Source organism: Eleginops maclovinus, chromosome 5 (assembly GCF_036324505.1).
Source record: "Eleginops maclovinus isolate JMC-PN-2008 ecotype Puerto Natales chromosome 5, JC_Emac_rtc_rv5, whole genome shotgun sequence".
In the NCBI taxonomy this organism is placed as follows: Eukaryota; Metazoa; Chordata; class Actinopteri; order Perciformes; family Eleginopidae; genus Eleginops; species Eleginops maclovinus.
Window position 1 is genome coordinate 4,612,371 of NC_086353.1, and position 27,149 is coordinate 4,639,519.

Consider the following 27,149-nt stretch of genomic DNA (forward strand, 5'->3'; position numbering starts at 1 on the left):
CTTGTCTCACAGAATATAATGATTCAAGGACACAACATCGAGCGGCTGTCAGTTTATAAGAAGAGATTTATTGACGTTTAATGATAAAAAGTGACACTTTTCAACGGTTAGACTTATGACAGAAAAAAATACACAGTCCAGAAGCATTAACGCAAAGTAAGTTCAAGTATTCGACTGGAGGGTTTTACTAATGTACAAATGATATTTTAATACAAACAGAATAATCCGGCACTTATCCACATTATTCAAACATTTATGATCTACTCCCTCACACTTACCTACCACCTTCTACATCTTTGTTTCTCTCTGTTCATTTCTTCAGCTTCTTCTGCGCTGCTTTCTTCTTCACCAGTTGTAACCGTTTCATGGCGTTAAGCTGGGACTCTTGGGACGTCGGTGCTTTGTCCCCTGGTGCCGCCTTCGACCCGTTCCCATTGTTCCCGTTACCTCCTCCGTTATTTCCTCCGTTCCCAGCTCCACTGCTGCCAGGGGAGCTGGACCCCGACGCAGGGGACCCTTTGGCTTGGCCTTCACCGCTGGATGAGCGGTTCAGTGGCTGCTTACCCAGAGTCAGGGGCGGAGGAGGTTTTAGAGGTGATGCGCTAGAGCCGTTTCCGTTTCCGCTACCGGGTGTCTTTGCACTCCCGAGCCCCGATTTGGCTCCTGCTAGTCCAGACAGCCCGACAGGTTTCTGGCTGGAGGGAGTGGTCAGGGTCTTGTGGCTCCCACTTGGACCAGAGGAACCTAGTTTGGAGCTGGCAGGAAGAGATGGGCCTGTCTTGGCCCCAAATGCAGCCCAGCCTGTAAGACCGCTGCCTGCGGTGGAGGAGCTGCTGTTGGCAGGGTTGGCTGATGTTGTGGACGCCTGAAACGATACACCACATTTATCACAGTGCAACACAAATTTACAGAGCCTAATATTCATTGTTGTATTTCAGTAATAATATTGAAAGTTATGTATGACACCAAAATGACTGAAGTCATACACTAAAATATGATATAGTCAAATATTAAAGCACTTAATAAAGCCTTTAGGCATTTGGGAATATCTGTAATATCAGACAGATTTTATTATGATATACTATAGGTCATTTACCAATTTGAGGCTAGACGGATACACAAACTTAATAGATGTAATGTTGGAGCTTGGTTATCTCTTCTTCTACTAGATTACCAAGAAATATGTCCTACAGCCAGCGTGAAAAAGGAGCCTGATACACACATAGAAGTGGATCAAAAAAAGCTGCAATGAGTGATAATTCCTTAACACATACCTTTACTTCGGTTCTTTTGAAGGCCTGGAAGGTGCTGGCTGTGTCCGGCTTGGCTTTAAGCTCCGTCTTTTTCACCAGTGTGTCTTTTACAACGGGCGCTGATGATGCAGATGCAGGGGATGGCTTCTGAGGAGGTTTAGAGGCCTAGTGGACAAACAAATACAGCTTGTTTTAAATGGAAAAGAATCCTATTCAGACTCATTATTGTGCACTGATTAGTCACATAATCAATGAGTAGATATGACGTAGACAACAAAGTATTATTTATGTTCCTCACCATACGCTTCATTTGCCTGGTGCAGCGGGCACAATACCACACGAGCCGTGGATCATTCACTTCTTTGTCGGTCACTTGGGGCTTGTGACAGTCCTGGTGGTACAGGTTATGGCACTCCTGGCACTCCACCAACTGGTTCCCCATGGACACTGTCATTTGCCTTTAGTGTTTAAAACAGAAAATCGACTTGTGAACGTGGATTGAACAGAATGTCACCCAGGTTTAACTTTCCATGCTCAATAATAACACTGAAATGAGTTTTATTTGCTAATAATTAAGATGTACCTGCAAACCACACAAGCCAGACCCATCTCCATGGCAAAGTCATCAGCATTGGTCTCATCGTAGTCGTTTATGTTTGGCAGAAGGTCTTTGCTGGTTTGAACGGTAATTGGAGACGAGCGATTCTCCTGTTTCTCCAAACGAGGCTTTTTAGGAGGGTCCACTTCCACGTCAACCCTAACCTGTTTGTCAGTAAGACAAAAAGAGGCAAATCGGCATCAGTGCCATTGGTAATGAAAACATTGTGGCATTGTAGCCTTCTCATTTATTATTATTATACTGTCCTATGCAGAATTGGGCCCGTTTGTCTTTATTTATTCCATACCTTCTCAGCAGGTCTCTTCTCTGCCTCCTTCTTGCTCTTTTCGGAGCTGGATTTGCTACTGCTACTGCTGCTGCTGGAGGATGAAGAACTGGAGGAGGACTTAGAGTCCTGTTTACTTAAGCTCAGTTTGGACACAGTCCCCTTGGACACTTCTATATCCTGAGGACACACAATGGGAAATGGTTGGCATTCAGTTTTATAAAATATATGCCAAATTAATTAGAAAAGAAATTAACAACATCAACAGGACATGATAAACACAAAATGAAATCCTCACTTTTTGTAATGAACGGTAAGATGAGTCACTTCCTCTTGAAAGGGATTCATCCAGTAAAGCTTTGAGTTTCTCAACCGAGTCTTTACTCTTGGAGTGTAGGTAGCTCAGTCCCTTTAGGAAAATGGGATCCAGCTCCAGACTGACCGGACCAGGCCATAGTTAGAACTGCGAAATATAAAATAACATTGGTTGATTAGGGTTAAGCAACAAATGTATCCACACCTTTGCTGACGTGCATAAGGAAGGTAACAGAAATGACAGATTTCTGAAATATAAAAAGACAGAACAAAAGCTGTAGCTGCCATTAAAGTATTGCAGTGTAAGCTTGGACTGACACTTCAGCTGACCGAGAGCTTTGGGATTAAAACAGTAAAAAACATATTTAAAGAACAACATTGATTTTAAAGAGATATTCACTACAGTCTTTACAACACAGCACCACAATGTAAACAAAAGGCGTCTAGCATCTACAGCTTCCTAATACGAAACAGGTTCATTATTCCCTTCACATACAATATTTGTTAGTAAATGTCTCTGTTTTTCTTCAGTGCAGTCTCATCCAACCTAGTAAGTGTCTATCATGTTACCATTGTTTTTTGTATTTCAGAAATGTACACTGATGAACCTAATCACACATTTTGATTGAACAAAATGAAGGGATGAGGGTAGAAAGAGACAGAAAAAGGCCACAGAAAAAGCCCTGAAGAGATGGAAAGACAGGTTTGACCAGAACTGTTGCCGATGGGTTGTCAGATCTAACAGAGCCCAACATTTTGAAATCACATGCATTTATTGCCCCGAATGAAAGACAAACACACATTGAAATGTAGTAAAGTTAGGTGAACACACAGCGGCTCAGTGGCTAAAGTTACCTTTCCCGTCAGATCTTATAAAACCTAATTCGCACGTTTTAATGGAAATTAAATTACATTACCTCACGGTCTGATCTGGTAAAAACCTGTTCCTTATACCCGGTATTTTATTTTTGGATGAGCAACTGACTTTAACGGTTGGGCTACACTTCCTTCATGAGAGCCAGCCGGGACGGGCGCAACCGTCTAATATGTCCGGATTCTACAGTGGCGGAACCTTACTTGGGAACACAATGTATATAAATGTACGCTGTACGTGCTATATGTAATTATGCATGTATGAAGAGAACAATACATGAAGCAGGAATATTTTTAAAACTAATGTAATATAATGCTTTCATTGGTGTATATCGGTAAGAAGCCGGGACGTGCGCAACTGATAAATATGTCCGTAATCTACAACCTTACATGGAACTCCTTAAATAATATTAAGCTATACGTGCTGTGTGTAAAACTATAGCAGGCATATATCAAACTAATTAATATAGCGTTTTGATTGTATGTATACGTTCATTAGTATTGATTCAAAAGTTCCGACAGCAGCCATGTGGTGGCGCTGTGACGCTTTCATAGCTTTAGTTTACGGGTAGAAGAAGCACACCACAGGAAGCAAAATAACAACGTGACTTTATTTTGATACCCGGTGTACATTCACGTTGCAGAATCTGAAGTAAGTAGTCTATCTCTCAAATACATGTGTTATGCCGTATCAGAAATGCAATTTCAGCTAACATGTTCTTGCTGCCATAATTACTAATTGTCAGAGGAGGCTTCATTAACTTTGAAGAAGAATGAACTCCTCGAGGCTGCATGTGCACACAAAACGCCTGTTGGTCAAAATATAAAAAAAGTAGACCTCTATACAATGTGATCTTTGAATAGCGGAGTTCTACTATATTACAACCATGAATTGACTCGAGAGTAATGCATACATGTATAAATAAAATCAAATAATTGTATATAGTAGCAGACAGTCCATGCCCCGGAGATGGCTTGTAAAAACTGCTATCTCCTCCTCTCCACTCATTCCAGCAATTACACACTAACCAAAGATCCGACACAAATCAGGAGGGGGTTTGGTTACAGAAATCATACAAATTATAACTAAGGAGGGTCACTATTAGTGTTGTCAACCAGGAAAAGTATTTGCTATCCTAGCTAAAAAATGCTCATCCCATTGATATCATAAATGTGTAAGATTTAATCAAATAAAAAGCTCCTCACTTGATTTTTGTAAAGCACTGTGTATTGCCTTGCGTTTAAAGGTGCTATATAAATAAACTTGCCCTGCCTTTCTGTATGTAGCATTCAGAAAGGGTTAGGCCTTTTTGACACCCATCAGTAGCACTTGCAATGGTCTGTCTTATTAAAAGCTTATGTACTTGCAGAGTTCTTGCTGTTTTAGGTTTGTTTCTTCATGGTTTATTGAACTTATTGTATGTTTCTTTGGATTAAAGTGTCAGCTAAATTAATGTGATGTACTAACCTTTTTGAACCACTGAAGGAAACCATTCCTGTGGTATCGACTGGCGGCAAGGTTTTAGAGTTTATAAATGGCATAATTTGGGTAAAATTGTTCAAGGCTTGATAAGTGCTTAATAGATAACCTCCTGGATTTTTGTCCCAAGCTCAGAAGCCTCAACTCAGTATAGGGATGTCCCGATCCAGGTTTTTGCACTTCCGATCCGATACCGATATTGTATTTGCATTTCCGATCCGATACCGATACCGGCCGATACCGATACCGGCCTATCCAAGCATGTATTAAAGTTTAAAGTTATTTAGCCTACTAACTTAGTTGTCAGACTCATGTTGAAAAGAGTTTTCCTGTTTATTCAGGGATAAACACAACATTGACAAAATTATAAATAACAAACAGAAATGGCATCAATTAACAGTAAAAAGTGCAAATAATACTGTAAACTGTACACAGTTCACTCACACTCTTAGAGTACAGTATACAAACACCCGCACCCTGCAACACTCAAACACAAACTCAAACACAAACAGTCACACAGACGTGCACTTCCAGTGTAAAGTGCAAATGCACGTTCACAAATACAGTGAAAGACATGTACGTTGGGTGCCTGTACTTATGTGACGAGATAAATGATCTCAGAGAGGTACACAGGCTGAACTCACAAAAGGGACAGCACATACAAATACAAGCATACACCAAAGGGACAGAGCACAGACACACACATTTGCTGTCCCTGTACATAAAATGTGTGATGTAGTGACACTGTAATGACAGGTTTGGGTCTGAAAGAGTGTGGGCACCAATTAGCCAAATCAGTGAATTAGTGTGGAGACAGAGAGAGAAAAGGGACATAAAAGAGGCTCATTAGCAGTCTCCATTTACATTACAAATAATACTGTAAACTGTATTAAGAAAGCAAATCACACAAACAACCTGAGTAGAAAATAGTCTAGTAACTCAGCATCAGTACTCTGCTCTTGAACAAGTGTAAACCAAGGCTTTAAAAACAATCAGTGCAAATAATATTGTGAACTATTTAAAAACAAAAATGACTTCTACTCCCCAATCTCCTCCACACTTTGCTGCTCCATCTCAATCTACACACTCCCTTCAACTGTATGCCCTGGCTGCAGTCCGAGCATGATGGGGAGATTCTTTTTTACAAAGACGTTGCCTTTTTCATATTGGCCGCGTTATCTCTTTGAATTACATGGACCTTCTTTTTGTCAATCTTCCAAGCACGTAGCATATGTTCCATTGCGTCTGTGATGGCATTCGCTGTGTGTGAGCCTCTAAACTCGCGCGCATGTAAAACAGCTCTCTTTGGGGTGAAATCCGGCCCAATCCAATGTGCAGTTAAACTTAATAAAGACAAAGGACGGTGATCACAGCTCCATATATCAGTTGTGAAACTCAATAATTTGCACTCTCTATCTGTTTGGTAATGTAATCTGTAACATCTTTGTGAATCAGGGGGATCGTTTTTTCAAGGATGTAATGACGGCTGGGCATGTTGTACCGTGGTTCCAGGTGCTGGATGGTGCGTCTAAATCCCACTTTACTCACGAGAGATAATGGCTCGTCATCCAGAATGATTTCCTCGGCAATGACTCGTGTTATTCCCTGGGCTTTAGCACTGTTCAGTGGCAGTATGTCACGCTTTGCAAACGTTTGTGCAAGAGTAAGTTGTGTTGGACCTTTCTTTTTCTTTTCTTCTGTTTTCTTTAAAAACTCCTCATGCTGTTTATGGTGGTATTTCGCCAAATGCTTAATAAGATTAGTTGTATTAAAATGCCTTACAACTCTACCACCACGCTTGACTTTATTGTGGCAAGTTTTGCACTCCACCTCTTCATCTTTTTCGTCTTTTAGGGTAAAGTAATCCCACACAGCCGACATCTTTACCGGTAACTTCAAATGGCCGTCTTAATGGTTAGGACACCTGTGCATAGACATAATATTATTATTATGTCTATAATATTATTATTATGTCTATGCACCTGTGGGTTAGGAGATGCGCTCGTGTGTTGGTGTGCTGGAAAATGCGGAGCGGATATTAGGGAACAACACAGAAAAAAGTGGAATGGATTATTTAAATCGGTGCGCTGGAAAACACGGACCGGACTTTTTTAAAAAAAAAAACTGGATCGGGAGTCTGTGGATCGGCATTTTTCCATGCCGGCCGATACGCATTTTTTTTGCAAATATCGGCGGCCGATCCGATCCAAATATCGGATCGGGACAACCCTAACTCAGTATGTAAAATCACTAGCCGTAGCTTTAAAAACACATGTGCAAAGCCATTAACCCATACTTCTTGTTTCCTTCTGTTTTTACTCTACAGTTTTATTCACAATGAAGCACACAGAGGAAAAGCAACAGCTTCCCGCCCTCTATCTAGAAGTGTGTTGCCAAAATGAAGAGCCATGTCTTCCTCTGCACACCTCTATCACCCTGTTTCTCCTGTCCTACTGCGATTGCAAGTCCTTCAGAGTCTTCCTGGTCTTCACATCACCTGAAAGCTCCCAGTCCCTGAAGAGTCAGCTGCCAGAAGGTTTGGATGTGTCTCACATACAGAGTGAGGATCTGCCCCAGTTAGTGAGGGGCTGTCGTCTACCTGCTGCTCTGGATGAATCCGGAATGCTCTGCAGGGCCGGGCTGGCGGTGGTGCTGCGGCATATCATCAGCAAGACCCTGGAGGCTGACCCTTCCAGAAATGATGTGTTGGCTCTGCTGGGATTCAAGAAGACCTGTCTGAAGGCCTGTGCTGAGGTGAGTGGCAGGCAGGGACACACATGACCTAAATACAAAGTCTAAAAAGTCTATTTACACTTCTCATGGGTCATAGTGGGGATTCCAGCACAACTTTACCTACTTAATAGGCTGCTTTAGATGACTAGCTTTGTATCTAAAGCAACAGGTTATTGTATTGTGAGACTGGCTTATGCATGACATTACCCCTTTAAACTTAATAACTCAATATCTACAGGTGTACAGAAACAATATCATGACAACACTACAGCTGACTCCAGATTGGTCATGCATTGGTTGATTTCAATCGAACCTGAAGGCCTAAGGTTTTTGATAGGATAGTCAAAATACCAGTAACTTAATTATATGTGTTAATAAATCCCTAAAAATAAAATTTCAAAAATTCATAAGAAATTAGCTCTCATCATGAGACTAAGGATGCCTCTATTTCTTTGTATTTGTATTTTGAAGGGAGATCTGCCAAGAACAGCAGCACCTTATCATGTATCATGTATTGCTAGTTGATCCTAGTCTTCTAGTCAGTGCACAGTAGTTAAGCTGCAAAAAGGGAAAAATGTGTCCACAGGCCAAAACACAATGCAACATGGAGAATACTTTATAATGAAAATCAAAAGTCTATTATAATAGCAGTTTTGAGTCTAAAGGAACTTTTATTCTACCGTAATACACCACACAGAACATCACATGGGTCGAGTGGATTTATTTCAGTTTCAGTATGTCAATGAGGACAGTGTCAGCAGCTTTCTACTTTGATGGAGATCAATATAACATATCACAATAGCTGTGTTTGACCTTAACAAATATTTTCTTTCCTGCCTTTAAAGGTGAGCAAGTGGACCAGACTGTGTGAAATTGGCATCCCCTCTGCTGTTGAAGAACACCTCAAAGATCCCTCAAATCAATACGAGCAGCTGCCTCTCTCCATCCTCAACCTGGAGCGAAGGCTACCGGAGCCTGTCAAAGTGCACAATGATGACAAGCTACGCCGGCAGAAACTCCAAGAGAAGAAAAAGAACGAAAAAAACTCAAACTCTGAGTCTGAGCCGGGACAGTCCCTTCAGGTCGGAGACGAACTCGAGCTCAGAGCAGCTTTGGCCAAACTGTCCGTGGATCCAGTTCCGACTCCGACCACCAGAGAGAGCTGTGAGATCAGGAAAGTGAAGACCAAACACCTGCCTCCGCTGCAGCATGTGTTTGCTGAAGGACTGCACTTCACTCTGACTGATATGGTGCTGCTGCCATGCATCCATCAATACCTGGTAAGGGCCTTGGAGTTTATGATTTATGTTGGAGTGTTGTCAGTGAACCCTTTTTGGTTGAGAACCTTGCTCCTTATGCTGCCTCAAGTATCACATTATTTACACCCACTCATCAAATGCTCATTTAATGTAAGTAAAAATAGAGCAGCTCTATTTCTTGTATACTCCTTCCACTGACACACTGTGAACTTTATAACATTTACTGTAAGCAAAGTACCATAATTGTGCCGTGGGCGAGGAAGTGTAGCCACGCAAGGAGTTATCTTTCAAACCCAGTCGCACACATGACTGAAATCTCATCTCACCCCATATATATGTTGACATTCATGCCACCCTTGGGTGTATTTACTGTCTTATTAATGCCTTATGATGATTGGCAGAATTATGCATGACTTTACACTCAGGGTGAGGCAGTGCACCCACATTCTTTCAGGTCCATTCAGGCAGAAACTTCAGAAAAGAAGACTCGCTGCTTCACACTTGGCACAGGTTGTGCTCTCAAAGGTGGTCCAGAGAGACACCTGGCACACAGTGATAACAGTGCATGGGAGGCTTTCTATTTATATGCAGCAGGTTGATAATGAATTTCCATGACTTTGCTTTGGGTGCCTTTTTTTTTTGGTAGGTGACCTTAGAGTCATAAATTAAATAAAAATCCTGCAAGACTCATTCTGTATATTCATCACACAAAAAATATTGCATATTTTACAAGTTGGCACTAATTTAATCAAATTTGGATTATTACCAAGTAGGATTTCACATACAAGGAACTTGCTTTAGTGTATAGGGATGCATATTACGTACAGTGAGATAAAATAACATGTTAAACTATAGAAATATTACAAAAACTATAGCTGTTTTCAAAACGATTCTGCATTTATCTGTATTGTGTATTTTTATATTTCTATAGATATGTATTTTTACATTATTTATACATATATAAACACTGTACGTTTTAAAAAAAGAAATGGATTCACGTACAATGTCTATTAACATGCTGCTGTAAGGAAAAAGTATACCGATTTAAAAAGTATATCTAATACTAAAAAATATTCCAACATTTTTCTAGAAATGTATAAAAGCAGATATGACTAATTGCTGTAAAAAAAAATGTAAATCAAAGTTGAAGAGCTGTACAGGTTTAAACAGGGCCGGTGTAGTGGTCATTAGTAGTTGCATCAGAAACCAGGGAGTGTATATCGTTATTGATCAGGAATGCTGCACTGTCAGGCACTTGAGTGGGTCTCAACCCTCCATTTCACCCTTCAGCTGCCTCAAACTGTTCCTCGACTGTGGGAATGAACTGAAGTTCTCACAATGAGGCTTTTAGTAGTCAGCTGTGCTCGACTGGTTTCCAGTTTCACACTCAGCCTAGCGTGTCTCCTCTCAACGGCCATCACTGTCCACGAAACACGCGGCCTCGACGGACGCTTTCCACTGCAGCCACTTGTCATACCGCAGCCTCTCCCTCTGTGTCCCTCTCTCTTTCTCCTGTCTTCCACACACAGTCGCACACAGTGACAGGCACCTCTGATCAAGGCTCTGTTTGTTTTTACCCTCCCCACCTGCCAACGATGCTTTAAGTGTTTTGACTGCCGGCCCCTCGTGTCCTTCCGTCCCCCATCTGTGATGAGTGAATTCTGGTGGAACCTGACATAACGCTCCACTGCAGATGACATGTCAGACGAGTCACTTAATCAATATCTCCTTGTTTTTTTCTTTCCTTTATTGTCTTTGATAGTGTTCTCTCCAAGTCCACGCTGCGGGCGTCCTACATCAGATCCCCCACCTCCTGCGATGGTACAGCCGCGTTCAGGAGGTACCTGGGGTCATCCGCGCAGCAAAGGCCTGTGGGATATCTTTTTCCACCCCCGAGGTTCCCACGTCTAGCCTCCCAGGGCCTCCAGCAGAGAGCAACCAACCGAGCCTATTGGAGCAGGAAGAAGGTCAGGAGACCAACCTCACCTTTGTCGGTGGCCCGAGACCCACCATGACTAAACTCAAAGTAAATAATTATACTTCCTTACGTATTCCTCATCGTGTTTTACCTGCCTCCCTGTGGTCATTGGCTCACACACTTCTGTTTGTTTGAGGAGATGTGTTCCTCTTCACCACCTGGTTGTTAACCATTATCCCTGTAATTTCATGAAACCCTTTTCTGCTGATCGTGCCTTCAAGAGAGTAGCTCTTAGTTAGTGTTTCTGCTTTTGGCATTCCTTCTCAATTGTCAATTTCTTCCTCATTCTGTCAGTGCTTAAGTGCTTCTAGTCTCAAAATTAACACTTTAAGTGTGGCTGCTTGTCTGTAAACCTTCATTTTCTTCTCACAGGGTTTGTTTTTAATCTTTTAATCAGTAAAGACAACAAAAGCAACCTGTCTTAAAAGAATAATAGGATATGTTAACATCAACAGTATTGTGCTGCCATTATAAAATGCAGCTTCAGTATTATCAGTGGATCATGTTGCGGCTTGCAGTAGTGCAGACGATGCACTTTTAGTCCATCCTCATTTCAGGTGCAATAAAACCAATGAATCCAGTCCAAAACTAAACAAAGTTTTATAGCCAGACTCGTTTATTGTAATGGCCTAAAATCTTAATGTAAAGAGGCAAAATGGCACTCAGTTGTAGCATTAAATGTCCAAACTACTAAAAAGCAGTTCCCTCAGGTAGCATTGGTAAGACACACACAGAGTCCCACAAATTGATAGCGTTCTTAGCACAGTGAATACTGCGCCTGCAACATTTCTTTCTGCTATTTTTTCCAGAAGGAGATAAGCGGGCCCAGCTGTTTTTAAAAGGAGAAAGTCTCCTCAGCCCTGACTAACCTCTCACTGCTAAGCCTTCAAACTGTTCTCTTGGCTTTGTCACACTGCTCTCTCAGCAGAGATATTTCTGTGATTTCCTGCTGGCAAAATGTCTGCAACAACATGACTTTTAAGTGGCGGGAAGAGATGACGAGGAGAATTTAAGTTTGAGTGAGCTGGGTGGTCAGGATGGGATGTGCTATGCTACCGGATTACATTCAGTTAGGCACAGATGTGCACAAATGACAGTTTGCATGGCAGGTTGAAATCATACATTAAAACTGGAAGGAATGTACACACACAAATACAGACACACACACAATGGCCATCATTCTTTCTCAGCCTAGAGGGATTACAAGGATGGCTGCGTGTCGCCACCATCATGTCTGCACTGCAGCTGTTGTGTTGTATTGGCCAAGGTGCCTCTGTGTGTGTGTGTGTTCGCATATGTCATATTTGACTGTGTGCGTCCCGGGGCAAGTACATGCAGACAGAGAGGTCTGCCGTCTCACACCGTGACACGCGATCCTTCACTGCTGCTAACCAGAGGCACCAGGCTCATCCGGCCTCTCGATCCGCAATATAAATGGCTCGTAAACTCTCCCTCTTTTTTCACTTCAGTTAACACACGCCGATGCATGCCAGTCAAACGGCCTGTTCAATGAGCTGTGTACACACAACCTGTGATTCGAATGTAAACAAAAGAGTAACCCTGCTACCAAAATCCAAGCCCCGAAGGCTGCTGTCACTGACACATTGATTTATGGGTCTTTAAATGCTGTTTGTAACGTTAGACAAAAATTCAATCTGGGAAAGCAGTAAAATATGAGGGGGGTCCAAAGGAAAAGGGATAGTGCATTAACAGGATCACTTGAGTCCAAATTCAGGGACATCTGGGATTTTCTGTTGGCAAGTCAAGTCAATTTATATAGCCCAATATCACAAATGTGCTCCAGGCGGCTTTACGATCTGTTCACTTTACGACTCCCCCTGTCTTCTTCAATCTCATTTTCGGATAAACCCCGAAAAAACATTTTAACAGGGAAAGAACAATGGAAGGAACCTCAGGGAAAAGTAGCTTGGGAGGGATCCCGTTCACACATAAGACAAAAGATAAGATTAACCTTTATTGATCCCCGTAGTAAAATTCAGGTGTTAAAGCAGCGACAGGAATATGATTGTGATTGAAACACAGGATAGGACAGGGAAGAGTTCATACAAGGATAAATAAAGAATGTAAGTCAGTATATAATAAAATATTAACAATCAAATGAGATGAAACTGTTTGCATTCATACGTATTGAAATATATATCAATGTCTGTATGCTAGTGCAAGTCCTCAGTAGGTACAGGTGCACGTTGTTACGTTTTTAAGGTAAAGCCTTGATTGTGGAGCCTGATGGTAAACGTGCCATAAATGTGAAGTGTACAGCATAAACCAACATAAATAATTCAGTATATAGACAATCCAAATTCCAAAAATGATACATGAATGTATATGAAAATGATGGGTCCAGGAGCAGCTAGAGCCTGAGCCACAGAACCCCCCCCTCTGTCATGCAGCATGGAAAGATGGCAGGCTACACAAACAGACAAGAAGCTAAACTGAAGCACATCATTCACATGGATCGTAGAAACAAACACGGGAGGGAGAGAAGAGGCAGAGTGTTTGTAGAGAGGGGCTCAGACTAAAGCCGGTGTCCCAGAAACTGGGATTACTGAAAGTCTGTCCCTTTGGAAACTTGTGCTGAAACTAACCAGCTGTGTGGCACAATACTCACTGCTTTTAGTCCTCAGTGGGGCATTTGGCCAGTGCTCGCCATTTCATACTAACTCTACCAGCTTTAAAGAGGCCCTATTCTGCTCATTTTCAGTTACATGGTTGTATTTTGTTCCTCTATGGTGACATGACGTTCAAAAAGCTCTTTATTTTTCTCACACTGCCTGTGCTGCAGCACCTCTTTTCACCCTCTGTCTAAAACCAGAGCCCAGTCTGCTCTGATTGGTTAGCTGGCCGGCTCGGTTGTGATTGGTCAACCGCTGAAAGATGTCCCGCCCCTTAGCAAATCACATACAAACTGTACAAAAACATAAACCTTTTTATTTTTTTGTTATACTAAATATAATAAAGTTAGTGATGATGTGAAAAATGTAATAAAATCAACACCCCTTAACCCTAAAGTGATGTCATTTGTTTTAGTGGCTTTATTATCAGATTTAATTATGAAACCCACCAAAGGCCAACACATATCTGATGGAAAAGATGTGTTTGTAGAGAATCGGAGGATGGAACCCTCTTTATTAGTGAAATACATGCACACAGCAGAGCACACACAGTGAAATTGGTCCTCTGCATTTAACCCATCCTAGTACTAGGAGCAGTGGGCAGCTATTGTGCAGCGCCCGGGGAGCAATGGGGAGGGGGGGATTGGAGGAGTCCGGTGTCTTGCTCAAGTTTGTGTTAATTAGTTTGCGACATTAAGACTCTTACCTGTTTCCTGCGTTTCATAGACTTTGCCTATTCATATGCTTATGAATAAGTGCTATACTTGTGCAGTCTTTGATACCTCCATTTTTTCAGTGATGTCTTATGCGTGTTGGATGTGCGGGAGTTATTGTACTGAAGTGCTGTTGTCCCTTGAGAGAGAGTAATAGCAGTGGCTCTGCTATAGCTCCCTATCAGAATGAGCAAGGTGACAAAAGGCTTGTTCAAGAACGATTTCTTTAAATCACTTCATTACAACCATTTGGACCGAATAACCCCAAGGCTGAAGAGAGGTTTCCATGGTAACAGGTTTGTGTGTGTGTTCCTTCCCTAGGAAAATGGCATTGAGGCCATCTTCGCTCCCCATCCTTGCCCTGCCTGGACCCTTCCTTGGGACAGCTTACCAAGAGCTATCAACCCCACTGAAGGTAAAGTCAAATCCCTGTCCCGTGGCTCTCCGTTTAGCTTTCTCCATTTTTCTTTTTGCCTTTCTGCCCTCACATTCTTTTCTGTGCTCAATTACTTTCCTTTTTCTTGTTCCTAAACCTTTCCATCTGCATTAAAACCTCCTCCTCTCATCATTTTTCCCTCCTCCATCTCTTAATCTGTGTGCCTCTACATTACACCTACTCCTTCTTGCATTCTCCTTATTACTCAGTGAAAGTCAAAACAAATGATGATACTGTAACAGCGAGGAATGTGCATAAATATTTGCATAAATCCTTCCCTTACTACTGTGGCCTGGTGTTTTTAGTGGCACCTCACAAAAGAAAAATATGAGCCAGTGATTCAGAGCTTACTGTTGAGCCTCAGCTGGATGTTTTCCCCCCACGAGGCCCCCTAATGAATTTTAAAGTGCTTATCTCAGTGTTATCCTCCTTATGTCACGGGGTGCAAAGTGTGAAATAGGTCTGTGACCGAAACAGCCTCAGCACACAAAAACATGCACACACTGAATGCACAAACGCCTGGAGGAACTTGTGCATAAGAGTTAGTGGTTACTGATTGCAGTGAGCGCTCTATCTATTAGCCAATGAAGGCTGCCCCAGGTGTCACTGGTGGAGCAGAGGGGAGACATTTAGATTACTCTTTATCTCTTTCCTGCATGTTTTTTCTTTTGTATTGAGATGTCTATTTCAACTGCTGCTAAGTGGTTTGAATGCATGTGTTAAAGCTGCAGTAATATATATGTTTTATTGTTTTTATAGAAAATAAAGGGGCTCATTCCAGTGGTTTAATGTAACTTAGTACATTTACTCCAGTACAGATTTGAGAGGCTTTACCCGAGTCCTTTTCTTTTAATTCTAATGTAGCCGGTCTGGCCTGACTCTGCTGCCGAACTCTGCGTTGTGTTTGAATGGTAGAAGGAGACGTGGACAACTGCTCACTTTGCCAGCCGGGGGAATTTATTCTCTGTGTGAAACATCAAATATCAGTACAGCAAGCAACTTCACAAGCCAGGTTGATCTCATGCACATCTCTCCTCTGGGAGCGCAACCCTGACTCGATGTCATTACAATTCTGTTTATAGAACAACATAAAATACCATAAAAAATCAAATACAAATGAAATCATCTTAAAATGAGAATACAATTGTCACAACAATCAGTTGAATAACCAAAACAAAATATATCTCTGATAGTTACAAATAAAACATTGATTTGAGATTTATCCTCTCACAGCTGCAATAGTTTTGTATTTTATATATAAATGAACAGGAACATACATTAGCGTTCATGCTGTATAACCCAAAAAACCCCTGAAATCATCCATACACAAATGTACATAAACAAACATAATGGAGTAGCTCACACACCTGTGTGAAACATCAAATATCAGTACAGCAAGTAAATTCACAAGCCAGGTTGATCTCATGCACATCTTTAAAGGGGAAAAGCAGACAACCGCAGACTGCATGAGAAACCGTACCATGCTCTTAGCATAGCTTGTGAATGGTAGCCTAGTCTGTTGCACAAAAGTGCTGTACTAAATAAATAATTACATACACACTCTAATATATAACATGAAAGTAAAGGACATGATTTGTGAACTGTTAGAACAAAAAAACTGCGACTCGCAAGTGTCTCGCGCAACGCTGACTGACAGGAATGGCGCGAACTCACTAGGAAGTGAGGTCACGTAATTTCAAAATAAAAGCTCCTCCAAGAGAAATTAATACAAAAACAGGTGAAAACAACAAAACATGAACAGAAAAGGATTATTGGTGAAATATATACCTGATACATCAGTACACCAGTTACATTAAGTTGATGTTTTTGTTGAAATATTGTACTTTTTTACTCCTTTTAATTTATTTTATAGCTTTAATAACTAGCTATTTTGCTAATTAATTTGTACTAATACATGGAAATGTATAATTATAGGCAACTACCGATTAGTATATAAAGTCATTCAAATAAACCCCTCCTTTACCAACTGCAACCTTCACTGATGAACACATTGACGCTTTAATAATTATAACCCATACATTTTTAGTTGATATGATTTTGAAATGGGCCATTGTGCATAATGAGCACTTTTACTTTTGGTACTTTAAGTATTTTACACTGTAGTATTGCTGCTTTTACTTGAGTAACCCTGGTTCTAGGGCTGCACGAGTTGGAATAAATAAGAAATAATTATTATATAATAATTTTTTGAAGGAAACCATTGTTTAATATTAATGAGGATATTAAAAAGACAATAGATGAAATCACATTTACAACAAAGCGTGAAGACGACTTTCAGTAGGCAAGTTGAGAAGGCGAGACCGTTGGTAATATATCATCACAAATACATCCTTAGAGACCAGCTGGGATTTCACAGAGGGAGGGTGGAGTGCTGGAAACCTCTGGAAACCACAAAGTACGAGGTGTTGGTTTCATCCTCTGGCTGAGGTATGAAAGGCAGGCCCTCCAGCAGCGGGTGTGCTTTGAGTTCCGGCTCTTTCTGTCATGTCCATGGTTAGGAGAATCTCTGTGGCATTTCTTGCATTTGCAGACAGTTCCTCCTCTTCCTCAGGCCAGGGAATATCTCTGTTGAGGATATTCTGGAAGACCACAGGGGGAGTGTCATCGTTGAAAGGTGGCACACCTGTGAGGAACTCGAAAAGACACACGCCAAGCGCCCACCAATCCACCATGCAGTCATGTGGTTTTCCCAAGAGAAGCTCTGGTGCCAAATAGTCAGGAGTTTCTAAAATGGGTACACCCTCAACAGGTGGTGCCCCCCTCTTGATGCTCTTTGGAGTCCTAAGGGGCGTGTAGGAGGTCGCCATGGACTGAGGAGTCTGTTTTCAAAGAGTATCGAGCCGGTGAACACGGCTGCTCTTTTTTTCTTCAGCAAGGGAGAAGCAACAGAGACCTTCTTCTGTCTTACTCTGCCGCATGACAAGGGACCCGACGATGCAGACGCGCTGCAGGGGGGCTCTCCGTCTGCTGCAGGTGAATTAAATCCAAGAGAGCTGACTAAGGAGAGCATTTGACCCGGGGTGCGGAAGTAATCTCGTTTTGGTGTAGCCAAGGAAGGAGTAGTGAGGATGTCCGAGATACACAGTTCTCCGTCAAGCTTGACTTTATTAAGGCCGAAGTTCGCCAGCTTAACGTGACCTTTGTTACAGATAAGCATGTTGTCTGGCTTTAGGTCCCTGTGGATTATACCATGACGTTGGAGGTAGTCCAGAGCCAGTGCAACCTCTGAAATGTATTGGACAGACATATCCTGGTCGAAATACCCATAATGGTGTAGCAGAGATTTGACATCTCCACCAATGAGATATTCCATGACCAGATAGATCTTGGTGGCCGTCTGAAGGGAGTAAAACAGCAGCACCACGAAGGGGCTTTTTCTCAAAGCAAATGCTGCTCTCTCTGCCTTCATCTGGCCCGTCATGTTTTTTTTGTTGTTGACAAATCTTTCTATTAGTTTTTGCACAGATAGCAAACAGACATTTTCAAAACATTACATGTCAAATACTGTGATTTTCTAATACAATATTAAAACAACCAAAAACCCCATTACCCCGCAATCTCATTCACACATACATACAAAGGAGGGGGGACACACAAGGAAATAACAGCAAAAACAAATAAAGGAAGGTTCTTAATTAACAGTAGGGGTGTCAATGTGGTCCAAAAAACACTGCCAGGTTTTATGGACCGTCGTCAGGGAGCCTCTAAAGGAGAACCTAATCCTTTCAAGCCTAAAGCAATACAAGATTTCTTGTATCCATCTATTATGGGTGGGAGGAGAGGGATGTATCCATTTAAGGAGAATAAGCCTCCTAGCAAGCAGAGTGGTGAATGCCATAACTCGTTGTGTGGTAATGGGTGCATTGGGTGATGAAGGAATTCCGAACAAGGCAGTGAGGGGGCTAGGGTCCACTGTCTCACCTAAGACCATCCCGAGTGAACCAAATATTGCAGACCAGAACTCTGATAGTTTAGGGCACAACCAAAACATGTGCATGTAGTCAGCCGGAGATTGTTTACATCTGTTACATGCGTCAGACCTGTCAGGATACATCCTAGCCAGTTTTGCATTAGTAAAATGTACTCTGCAAAATCTTGCACTGCAATAAACTATGCCTTGCACATATAGAAGAGGTGTGTACCAGGTTTAATATATGTCCCCACTGATCATCTGACATGTTAAGCCCGAGGTCCTGGTCCCATACAACTCTAAGGGAATGTAAGCAAGTAGGATTGATCTTAAAAATGTTATCATATATAATGGAGGTGAGCCTCCTTGAATCGGTCTCTAGTGATAGGGAAGAATCAATCATCGAATCAGGGGGTCTGCCCGGAAATTGTGGGTATTTCTTTTCCACAAAGTGCCTGATCTGAAAAAATCGGAACAAATGGGAACTTGGAAGATCAGATCTGCTGGCTAAATTCGCAAACGATGAGAAGGCTTGTACATGCCTAAGTGGGAAAACCTGCAAAATCGGCAGTGTATCAAATACTTGTTCTCCCCACTGTAGCTAGAGGCTTGACGGAGAGCGCAAATAATGACGGAGCTAGAGGGCAACCCTGTCTATTTCCGCGAGAGAGCGAGAACAAATCCGACCTAACACCGTTGACGTTCACTGAAGCTACAGGAGACGTATATAGCAGTTGATTCCATGAAACAAAGTCCTTGCTGAAACCGAATTTGTTAAGTATATAAAACTGATATCCCCACTCTACTCTGTCGAAAGCCTTTTCCGCATCCAAAGAGAGAACCACTTCAGGGGAATTAGTAGAGGGAGAATAAATAATGTTTAACAACCTCCTGGTATTAAACAATGACTGTCGTCCCGAGATAAAGCCTGTCTGACCGGGATTGATCAGGCCTGGCATCACCCTCTGGAGATGGCTAGATAGTGTCAGGGTTGGGGAAACTGGACCCAAGTGCAGTAAATCAAGTGGAAGCAGGTAAGGGTCAAAAACAAAAAGCGAGCTTTATTCAAAAGCTGTTGATGAAATCACGAATCAAGGAGAACACAGGACATGAAAAACACATGACCAAGGCCAAAAGGGTGGGTGGAGGGGGTCCGGAGGCGGGATTCGGGACGAGACAGCTCCGGAGGATGGCCTGGAAGGCGGCGAGACAGCTCCGGAGGATGGCCTGGAGGACGGCGAGAGAGCTCCGGAGGATGGCCTGGAGGACGGCCTGGAGGACGGCCTGGAGGACGGCCTGGAGGACGGCGAGAGAGCTCCGGAGGATGGCCTGGAGGACGGCCTGGAGGACGGCCTGGAGGACGGCGAGAGCGCTCCGGAGGATGGCCTGGAGGATGACGAGAGAGCTCAGGGGGACGGCCTGGCAGGCGGCGGGACGCCTCTAGTGGACGACGAGATGCCTCTGAACGACGGGCTGGAGGACACCGAGGAGATGGGAGCACCAGTCGGAGGGACCCCCGACGGGACATGAGCTGTTGTCGGCGGGACCCCAGTTGGTACTGGCATCTGCAGGACCCCCAAAGAGGCAGGAGATGGCTCTGGCGGGAACCCGGGTGGTACTGGCGTCGGCGGGACCCCCGAAGAGGCAGGTGCAGGGGCCGGCAACTCCACCGACGGGACATGAACTACAGTCGGCTGGACATGAGCTTGAGTCGGCGGGACCCCCGACTGGACTTGACGGGGTGAGGAGTTGGCGGGACCCCCATCGGAACAGGTGACGGCGGGACCCTAAACGGAGCCGGTGTTGGCGGGACCCCCAACGGAACAATAGCAGGTGTTGGGCTGGAGTCGGCCGGGCCGCCGACAGGACAGCAGGCGGTGCTGGAGTCGGCCGGGCCGCCGACAGGACAGCAGGCGGTGCTGGAGTCGGCCGGGCCGCCGACAGGACAGCAGGCGGTGCTGGAGTCGGCCGGGCCGCCGACAGGACAGCAGGCGGTGCTGGAGTCGGCCGGGCCGCCGACAGGACAGCAGGCGGTGCTGGAGTCGGCCGGGCCGCCGACAGGACAGCAGGCGGTGCTGGAGTCGGCCGGGCCGCCGACAGGACAGCAGGCGGTGCTGGAGTCGCCGGGCCGCCGACAGGACAGCAGGCGGGGCTGTAGGCCCCGTGGACCTCCAAAGGCCAGGCGGGATCCCAAGAAGGGATTGTTGGCTGCTGTGACACGAGGTTTAAGGAAAGGGTGCAGGCTTTCTGGGGATTTGGAAAATGTCCTTAAATAGTCCGGCAGTGAGTCCTCGAACCATGGCTTAGCTGCCAATTCCCGGCGTGCCTGAAAAAGAGCTGCATCCTGAGCCTCTTTAGACTCTGCTTAGAACCTTTAGACATGATCTTAAAGTCTACGTTTCAAAGGGATATCGGCCTGTAGTTGCCACACAAGAGTGGGTCCTTATCCTTCTTCAACAACAGAGTAATTGAGGCCTCCGACAAAGTAGGCGGTAACAAAACGTTTTAAACAACTCTGTGGTGTAGCCATCAGGACCAGGCGATTTACCACTCTGTAAAGATTTGATAGCCTCTGTAACTTCAGAGATGGTTAATGGAGATCCCAGATCACAGGAACCACTCCCATCAACTTTGGGATAGACTAGAGTGTCCAAGGGGTTAGGGCTGTCCCAATCCTGTGGAGAACACCCTGAGGTGTATAATTCGGAATAGTAGCTTGAAAAGATATTACTGATTTCAGCAGGGTCTGTAGTAATATCACCTTTTGGCGATTTCACTCTTGGGATCAACCTGGAGGCATCTGCCATTCGCGATTGATATGTAAGCAGTTTGCCTGCCTTATCTCCCTGCTCAAAAAATCGTTGCCTGGTTTGCAGAAGTTGCCTCTCAGTCTTTCCAGTTGACAACAGATCATATTGAGATTGAAGCTGAAGCCGTTTTTTATAGAAAATAGAGGTGGGATTAACCGAGTATTGGATGTCTAAATTGCGGACATAAGCTGAAATTTTTGTCAATTTGTATTGCTCTGATTTCCTGAAATTGGAGGCAAAAGAAGTGATCTGACCACGAAGATAAGCCTTAAAGGACTCCCAAAGTATATCACTGCCAATATTCGGAGTATCGTTTATCTCGAAGAAAAATGTGATTTGTGTTGCAAGGAAAGCCTTCAATTTGGGTTCGGACAACAAATGAGGGCTAAATCTCCCGAATTTAGAGGGTGGTCTACCATGGGGAAATTTGATTACCACAGAAGCGGGTGCATGGTCGGAGATAACTATGCTATGATACTCACAGGAGAGAGCGTTATGTAATAGTTTATTGTCAAGTAAAAAGAAGTCTATCCGTGAGTAAGTGTGGTGGACATGTCAAAGGAAGGAAAAACTTTACTGGTGGGAAACTTAGTCCTCCACGGGTCCCTCAGTCCCAGCTGGTCGGCGTCATATTTTAGGACTTTAGTCGATTTGGATAGAGTAGACTGCTTGGCGGATGGCCTATAAAGTTCTATATCCTCGACCAGGTTAAAGTCACCTCCAATTATAATTTGATGGTCATTGAGATTAGGTATAGAAGTAAAGAATTTGGATATAAATTTGTCATCATCCCAAGTCAGTGCATATAGTGAGGCCAGGACCACAGGAGTATTTTGTAGTTGGCCAGATACTATAACGTATCGGCCGTTTGGATCAGATATAGTAGTGTTTAGTTCAAAGACAATATCCCTGTGTATAATAATAGCAGCCCCTCTAGCCCTCTCGGAAAACCTCGAATGAAACAGGTGACCCATCCATGGCCTATTAGCGATTACTTTGACTGATAATGCAATTATGCTCACGATATTGGATGGATTGATAATCTTTTAATTATAGTGAATTCTCCTGGATTTCTTTTAGAGGATTTGTATCAACCAAATATGTTTTTCTTAAGTCAAAGTTAAATAATATTTTTAGGCTGGGAAAATTTCAAGAGCACCACAATATCTACATTTGAAACGGCTTACTGCGACTTATTTCTGATTAATTGTGCAGTCCTTTTTGAAACAGACCAACATTTATACTGAATTCATATTTAGATGTTTCCCTCCCTTATTTTGCTTTGTGTTTCTTGCTTCCTGTCATTTTCACTTGTGTGGAGAACTGTGACAAGCAGAAGTGCATCATTCCTTATCCGTCCACTTATCAAAGCAGAGGGGAAATTGAAACTGGAGAAGTATTTCTTTATCAAGATATACTGTATGAGTCCAGCTTCCTCCCTCTCTGGGCTCTTGTGTTTGTGCGGGACGAGCATACACTTTGGTTACCCCCTGAAATTGTCCTGTGAATGAACTTCAGTATTACTTTAATCTAAACAAGACTCACTGTACATTAAGTGAGCATTAACTGAAGTTGTATAGGCATTTTGAGACCCATGGTTACAAAGTGCATCACAACAGCATGAAGGGCAGGGAACGATGTAAACCAGCAGTATAAGGCATTGCAAGTGGGCCGCCAAATAATGAGCAAAACAGTTTAATTTGTATTTATTTATTTTATAACGTAGCGTATTTTTCAAAACTTATATTGAAAGTTGATGGTAGGAACTTTCCCGCGAGACCACATTGGTAATGCACCTGATTGATCGGTTTTGGTTAAAATAAAAAAAACACCCACAGCTAAAACTATCCAAGTGTATAAGTAAGGGATAATGTGCAGCGAGGCGGTCTTTATGGGGAAAAGTACACCCGACAGGCTGATCAGGGAGCCCGACGCGAAGCGACCTCTTGCTCCTGGCTGAGCCTACATGCTGCATTTACAGCATTTGTTAAGGCCTATTCATTTACTGCACTTGTTTTGGCTTGTTTGGATGTTTGGGTTTTTTCTGCACCATTGTATGTATGATTGACCTCCCTGATGCGTGTAACATATGTGCAATTGTTATGTATAAGAATGCATTTCTCACTTTCTGAATGAAATCGTTATTAATTTGCCTATTGGAGACAGCCCCTTTTTATTTCTTGTTTCTGTTTGTTACTGATGGGCAGCTCCTTTTCTAAATGAAATAAAAAGTAGTTGGAGAATTTTATTTAGCCTCCGTGTTGTTTATGGTTGAATGTGGGCCGCAGATTTTTTAAAATTCTTAAATGGGCCCTGAGTCGAAAAAGTTTGGGAACCGCTGATGTAACCAAAGAAAAGGAAAACAAAAATGAATATACATGATATAGCTACTTTATTTATCACTCACTGGTTTCAGCTTCTCAAATGATACTCCTCTTTCATGAAATCTAACTTTTGACTGTTGGTCAAATAAATCAAGTTATCCAAATGTATAATATATATGGTTGTGGTTTCTTTTTGGATCTTAAAGCCCTAATAATGTATATCCCTCTGTAGGATTATTTTAATTGGTTGAACATTCAACACTTCAATCAATTTATTAATCATTGAGCTTAATTTTTCTCTTGGTGTTTATATCCTCCCCTCATCTATCCTGAATGACTTTGATTCAAACTTAAAGGTTAATTTTTAAAAGAATGCTACAATTGGTATATATATAACCCTAACCCTCAGGGATATTAGAACAGTGACACATGTTTGTTTTACAGTATCTACATCTGAAAACATTGCCTTTTGCATCATCCTAAAATTGGGGAACATTTTGGGCTATGAGTCTCAACAAAGTTACCTGATAGTTGGATTAAAAACCATGTTGTGGTAGTAGTGTATTCAAACTTAAAGCTAGCCCTTAAAACTGATAATCAATGTTTAATTTTCAGTGCTGTATTGAAATCAACACAATGAACGACATCCTTATCTTTGTTTTTTGTACTAGCTGTAATAGACTTTTCTTATATTTCCACTGTACAACTTCATCCCTTTCTATGCTAAGAAACCAAACTGACATCCCAGCAGAAGTGCTCTTGATGATGTGGGCAGCGTATCTATTCTGAGAGTGAGATAGACTACATTTTAGCCGTCCCAGTTTTGGCAGCACTCTGCATGATAAATTGCTCTGTTGATATCTCCTCCTGCAGTATCAGGCGTGTAGGTAGCCCTTCTGTTTCAGTGCTGTGTAATTAAAGAGGAGCAGAGACAAAAGGCAGACAATTTGTACTGAACCCCAGCGCGTGGGCTTCCCATCTATCTCCCTTCTGTTTACGCAAATGACTGCACATGCCCACACGTACTACAGGAAAAAAAATCCCCCTTACATATGCATAAATATTTCCATACCTGCAAAACTTACAGCATAATATCTTCCAGTATTCATGTTTTTTGGCTGTTTTGTTTCAGCTTTGCACAGTCAAATGAATCGATGAATTTTATTCAAGCTTTTCAATCCGCATTTAGAGCGGTGTTTAAAAATGTGAGCCGTTTAAATCCATACCCATGAAGGGTAAAGAGGATACATTTTTCACTGCCAATATTTATGCCCTTAAGCCAAAAGTCAGCCCTTTAACCTTGTGGAAGTTGTTTAATTTAAAATCCATTATGCTGGTATAGAGCCAGGTCTATAAAGAATCCACCTTGTCTTGAAAGTTCATGACTTTAATATTAAGTTTCTCTCACAATGTTCAAATGTATTTTGACAAAACAGCTCAATATAAATGTGCATTATTGTACATCTCAGTCCATTGTATTGACCCAGCTAATTGGCCTGCAATGGTAACCAGTACACACTGACACTCTGGTATGCACGATGTATAGAGGAACAAAGAGACCTCTGTGTATCGGAGCTGTTTACATTTTTCCCCCTCTTGTGTGGAGAGCTGCTCTGCTAATTGTGATGAGGGCTGTCTGCAGACACGTAAACAGCCGTGTGAATACAGGGCTCTTTGTATAGAGTAGCCAGCGTCTTGTCTGCAGCGCTTCACTTAATAGAGGGAGGGGGGAGGAGGTATAGCGTGGGTTAGGATGATGGAGTGTGTGACAGTGGGAGATTGAGATAGGGGTGAGACAGCCTGAAGAGAGACAAGGGGTTATCAGGAGAAAACAAGGCAGGGGAAGAGAGGTGAACGAGACAATCGGGCATAAAAATGGGAGGGTTGCTGTGGAGACTGCATACTTGTCATGCCTGAGACGTGTTGCTGTTTGGTCCTCCAGGTTGTTTTGGTACAAGAAGATGAGATGAGCTTACATGTTTTTATCTCGGGTTACAAGACAGGAGTTGGACTGCTGGAGTGAAAACTGGCTCCATTTGTCTCTTGTCTCCCTGCTTTATCTGCAGGAGAAATGTAATTGAAATCTCAAAAACTCCACACTTGAGTGCTGGGATTAAAAAAAAAAAATGTTGTCGTTCGGTAGAAGAAAGCGTTTGGAAATGCACACTGCATGATGCTGTTATTTGTAGATATCTTATCTTGTGGTTCGTCAATACAAATTTCTGCTCCATCCACCTCTTTTTTTTAAGTCAGCATAACTCTCCACTTTGAATATAGTATATCGTTTTGTCATCATTTATTGTATTTTACTGAACTCAGTTTCCCACGGAATTATATTCTGTGTAAATATCCTCTTTATTTTTCGCTACGTATTATTCTTTTTGTGTCTCTGTATGCACTACTTATACCAAAGCAAATTCCCCGTATGTGCAAACCTACTAAAAGTGTAAATATGATGCCCATGATTTTTTTTTGCATGTGACTTGTTGAAAGACTTTAAATGAGTTTCCATGTTTTTGTTTTGGGTTACAAGGGTAAGACAGAAGTAGGACTGCTGGAGTGAAAACTGGCTCCATTTCTGTTTCTCTGCTTCGACTCCAGCAGAGATGTGATTGAGATCTCACAAACTTGGCTGCTGTGATTTTTTTATACCTTTTTTTTTCTCTGCAATTGTAGAAGAAAGAGTTGAGAAATGGACAACACCTTGCTGTTATTTGTATCTTTGTTATTTTATGGTTCCCAATGTGTGTTTTTCTCTGGCAGATACTTAGAGAGAAGAATGGACATATGATGCCCCCCTGTTCATTGTGTCCATGTGACTTGAAAGAAGCTAAATCTCACACATGCTAATGCTAGATTGTACGGGTCATCACAGCATCCTGAGGCTAAATCTAAAGGTGTTTTTTTTGCCTCTATGATGTTTCAGCTTATACTCCTTCACAGACTTCCTCCTGCATCATCATCTTTTAAGTAATTTAACTCCCAATAGAAATGCTAGCCACACCAGAAGTCTTGGCCCACACTTGTCAGTGCTTTGCTTATTTTCCACGCTGTGCACAAGTCTAATGAGCAGTTAAACATCTGCCATGTTTACCTTCCTTATTGCTTTGGGATTAGCATAACCTTAAGATGCATCACAGGTGGAACTTCAGGTATATTTTTATGTAGGTATATATCGCTTTTTTATGCAACTAATTTCCCTGTCTTTGATTTAAAGATGTTCAATGTGCTCTGATACTTCCATGTTTTTTTCTTTCTAACCTACTGCTAAATCAGTCTGGCTGTCTGTAATGTCTGTGATTTGCCCTCAGGCATATTATTTCACTCTTATTGAACTTAGATTAAGATAATTAGCTGGATTTGGTTCAAGCTAAGATTATGATTTTCCATTTACATTTTCCTAATTTTTTTAGACTGAATATTTAAAGGGTGCCCTAAGGATACAGTTCAGTCTCTCTCTGCTGCACTTTACGCCAGTCCATTATCATTAACTTCAAATACTGTAATATTGCAGCGATTTCATCTTC

At 42.4% G+C, this 27,149-nt stretch overlaps 3 protein-coding genes across 4 annotated transcripts in view; 1 reads left to right on the forward strand and 2 right to left on the reverse strand.

Moving 5' to 3' along the window:
• Positions 1-48: 48 nt before the first annotated feature.
• Positions 49-3,507, reverse strand: ints12 (integrator complex subunit 12). Its single transcript, XM_063883057.1, has 7 exons — positions 3,370-3,507; positions 2,436-2,600; positions 2,159-2,317; positions 1,837-2,015; positions 1,552-1,711; positions 1,275-1,418; positions 49-865 (listed from the first exon to the last, which is right to left on the reverse strand). Exons 4-7 carry the CDS (start codon positions 1,866-1,868, stop codon positions 311-313), a joined length of 891 nt encoding a protein of 296 aa, XP_063739127.1. The 5' UTR covers positions 1,869-2,015; positions 2,159-2,317; positions 2,436-2,600; positions 3,370-3,507; the 3' UTR covers positions 49-310.
• Positions 3,508-3,803: 296 nt separating this feature from the next.
• Positions 3,804-27,149, forward strand: part of gstcd (glutathione S-transferase, C-terminal domain containing) — a 55,811-nt gene continuing 32,465 nt past the window's right edge. Inside the window, exons 1-5 of one of the 2 annotated variants that reach the window (XM_063882954.1) lie at positions 3,804-3,977; positions 7,132-7,559; positions 8,384-8,818; positions 10,560-10,823; positions 14,443-14,536. In XM_063882954.1, the coding sequence (XP_063739024.1) occupies positions 7,143-7,559; positions 8,384-8,818; positions 10,560-10,823; positions 14,443-14,536 (1,210 nt within the window). In that variant the 5' untranslated portion in view covers positions 3,804-3,977; positions 7,132-7,142. The remainder of the gene's footprint in view (positions 3,978-7,131; positions 7,560-8,383; positions 8,819-10,559; positions 10,824-14,442; positions 14,537-27,149) is intronic. The other variant, XM_063882953.1, reaches the window with a different exon arrangement.
• On the reverse strand, positions 16,990-18,509 carry LOC134864392 (serine/threonine-protein kinase greatwall-like). Its single transcript, XM_063883326.1, has 3 exons — positions 18,500-18,509; positions 17,430-18,025; positions 16,990-17,397 (listed from the first exon to the last, which is right to left on the reverse strand). Exons 1-3 carry the CDS (start codon positions 18,507-18,509, stop codon positions 16,990-16,992), a joined length of 1,014 nt encoding a protein of 337 aa, XP_063739396.1.

Bases quoted from the DNA above. Each gene is read 5' to 3' on its own strand.
- ints12 (XM_063883057.1), bottom strand. From the start codon at position 1,868: ATGGAGATGGGTCTGGCTTGTGTGGTTTGCAG. The intron at 1,712-1,836 runs GTACATCTTAAT...TAAACACTAAAG, and splicing joins CTGGCTTGTGTGGTTTGCAG to GCAAATGACAGTGTCCATGG. The intron at 866-1,274 runs GTATGTGTTAAG...GTATCGTTTCAG, and splicing joins TCAAAAGAACCGAAGTAAAG to GCGTCCACAACATCAGCCAA.
- LOC134864392 (XM_063883326.1), bottom strand. The intron at 17,398-17,429 runs GTGTTCACCGGC...CTTTGAAAACAG, and splicing joins TGAAGAAAAAAAGAGCAGCC to ACTCCTCAGTCCATGGCGAC.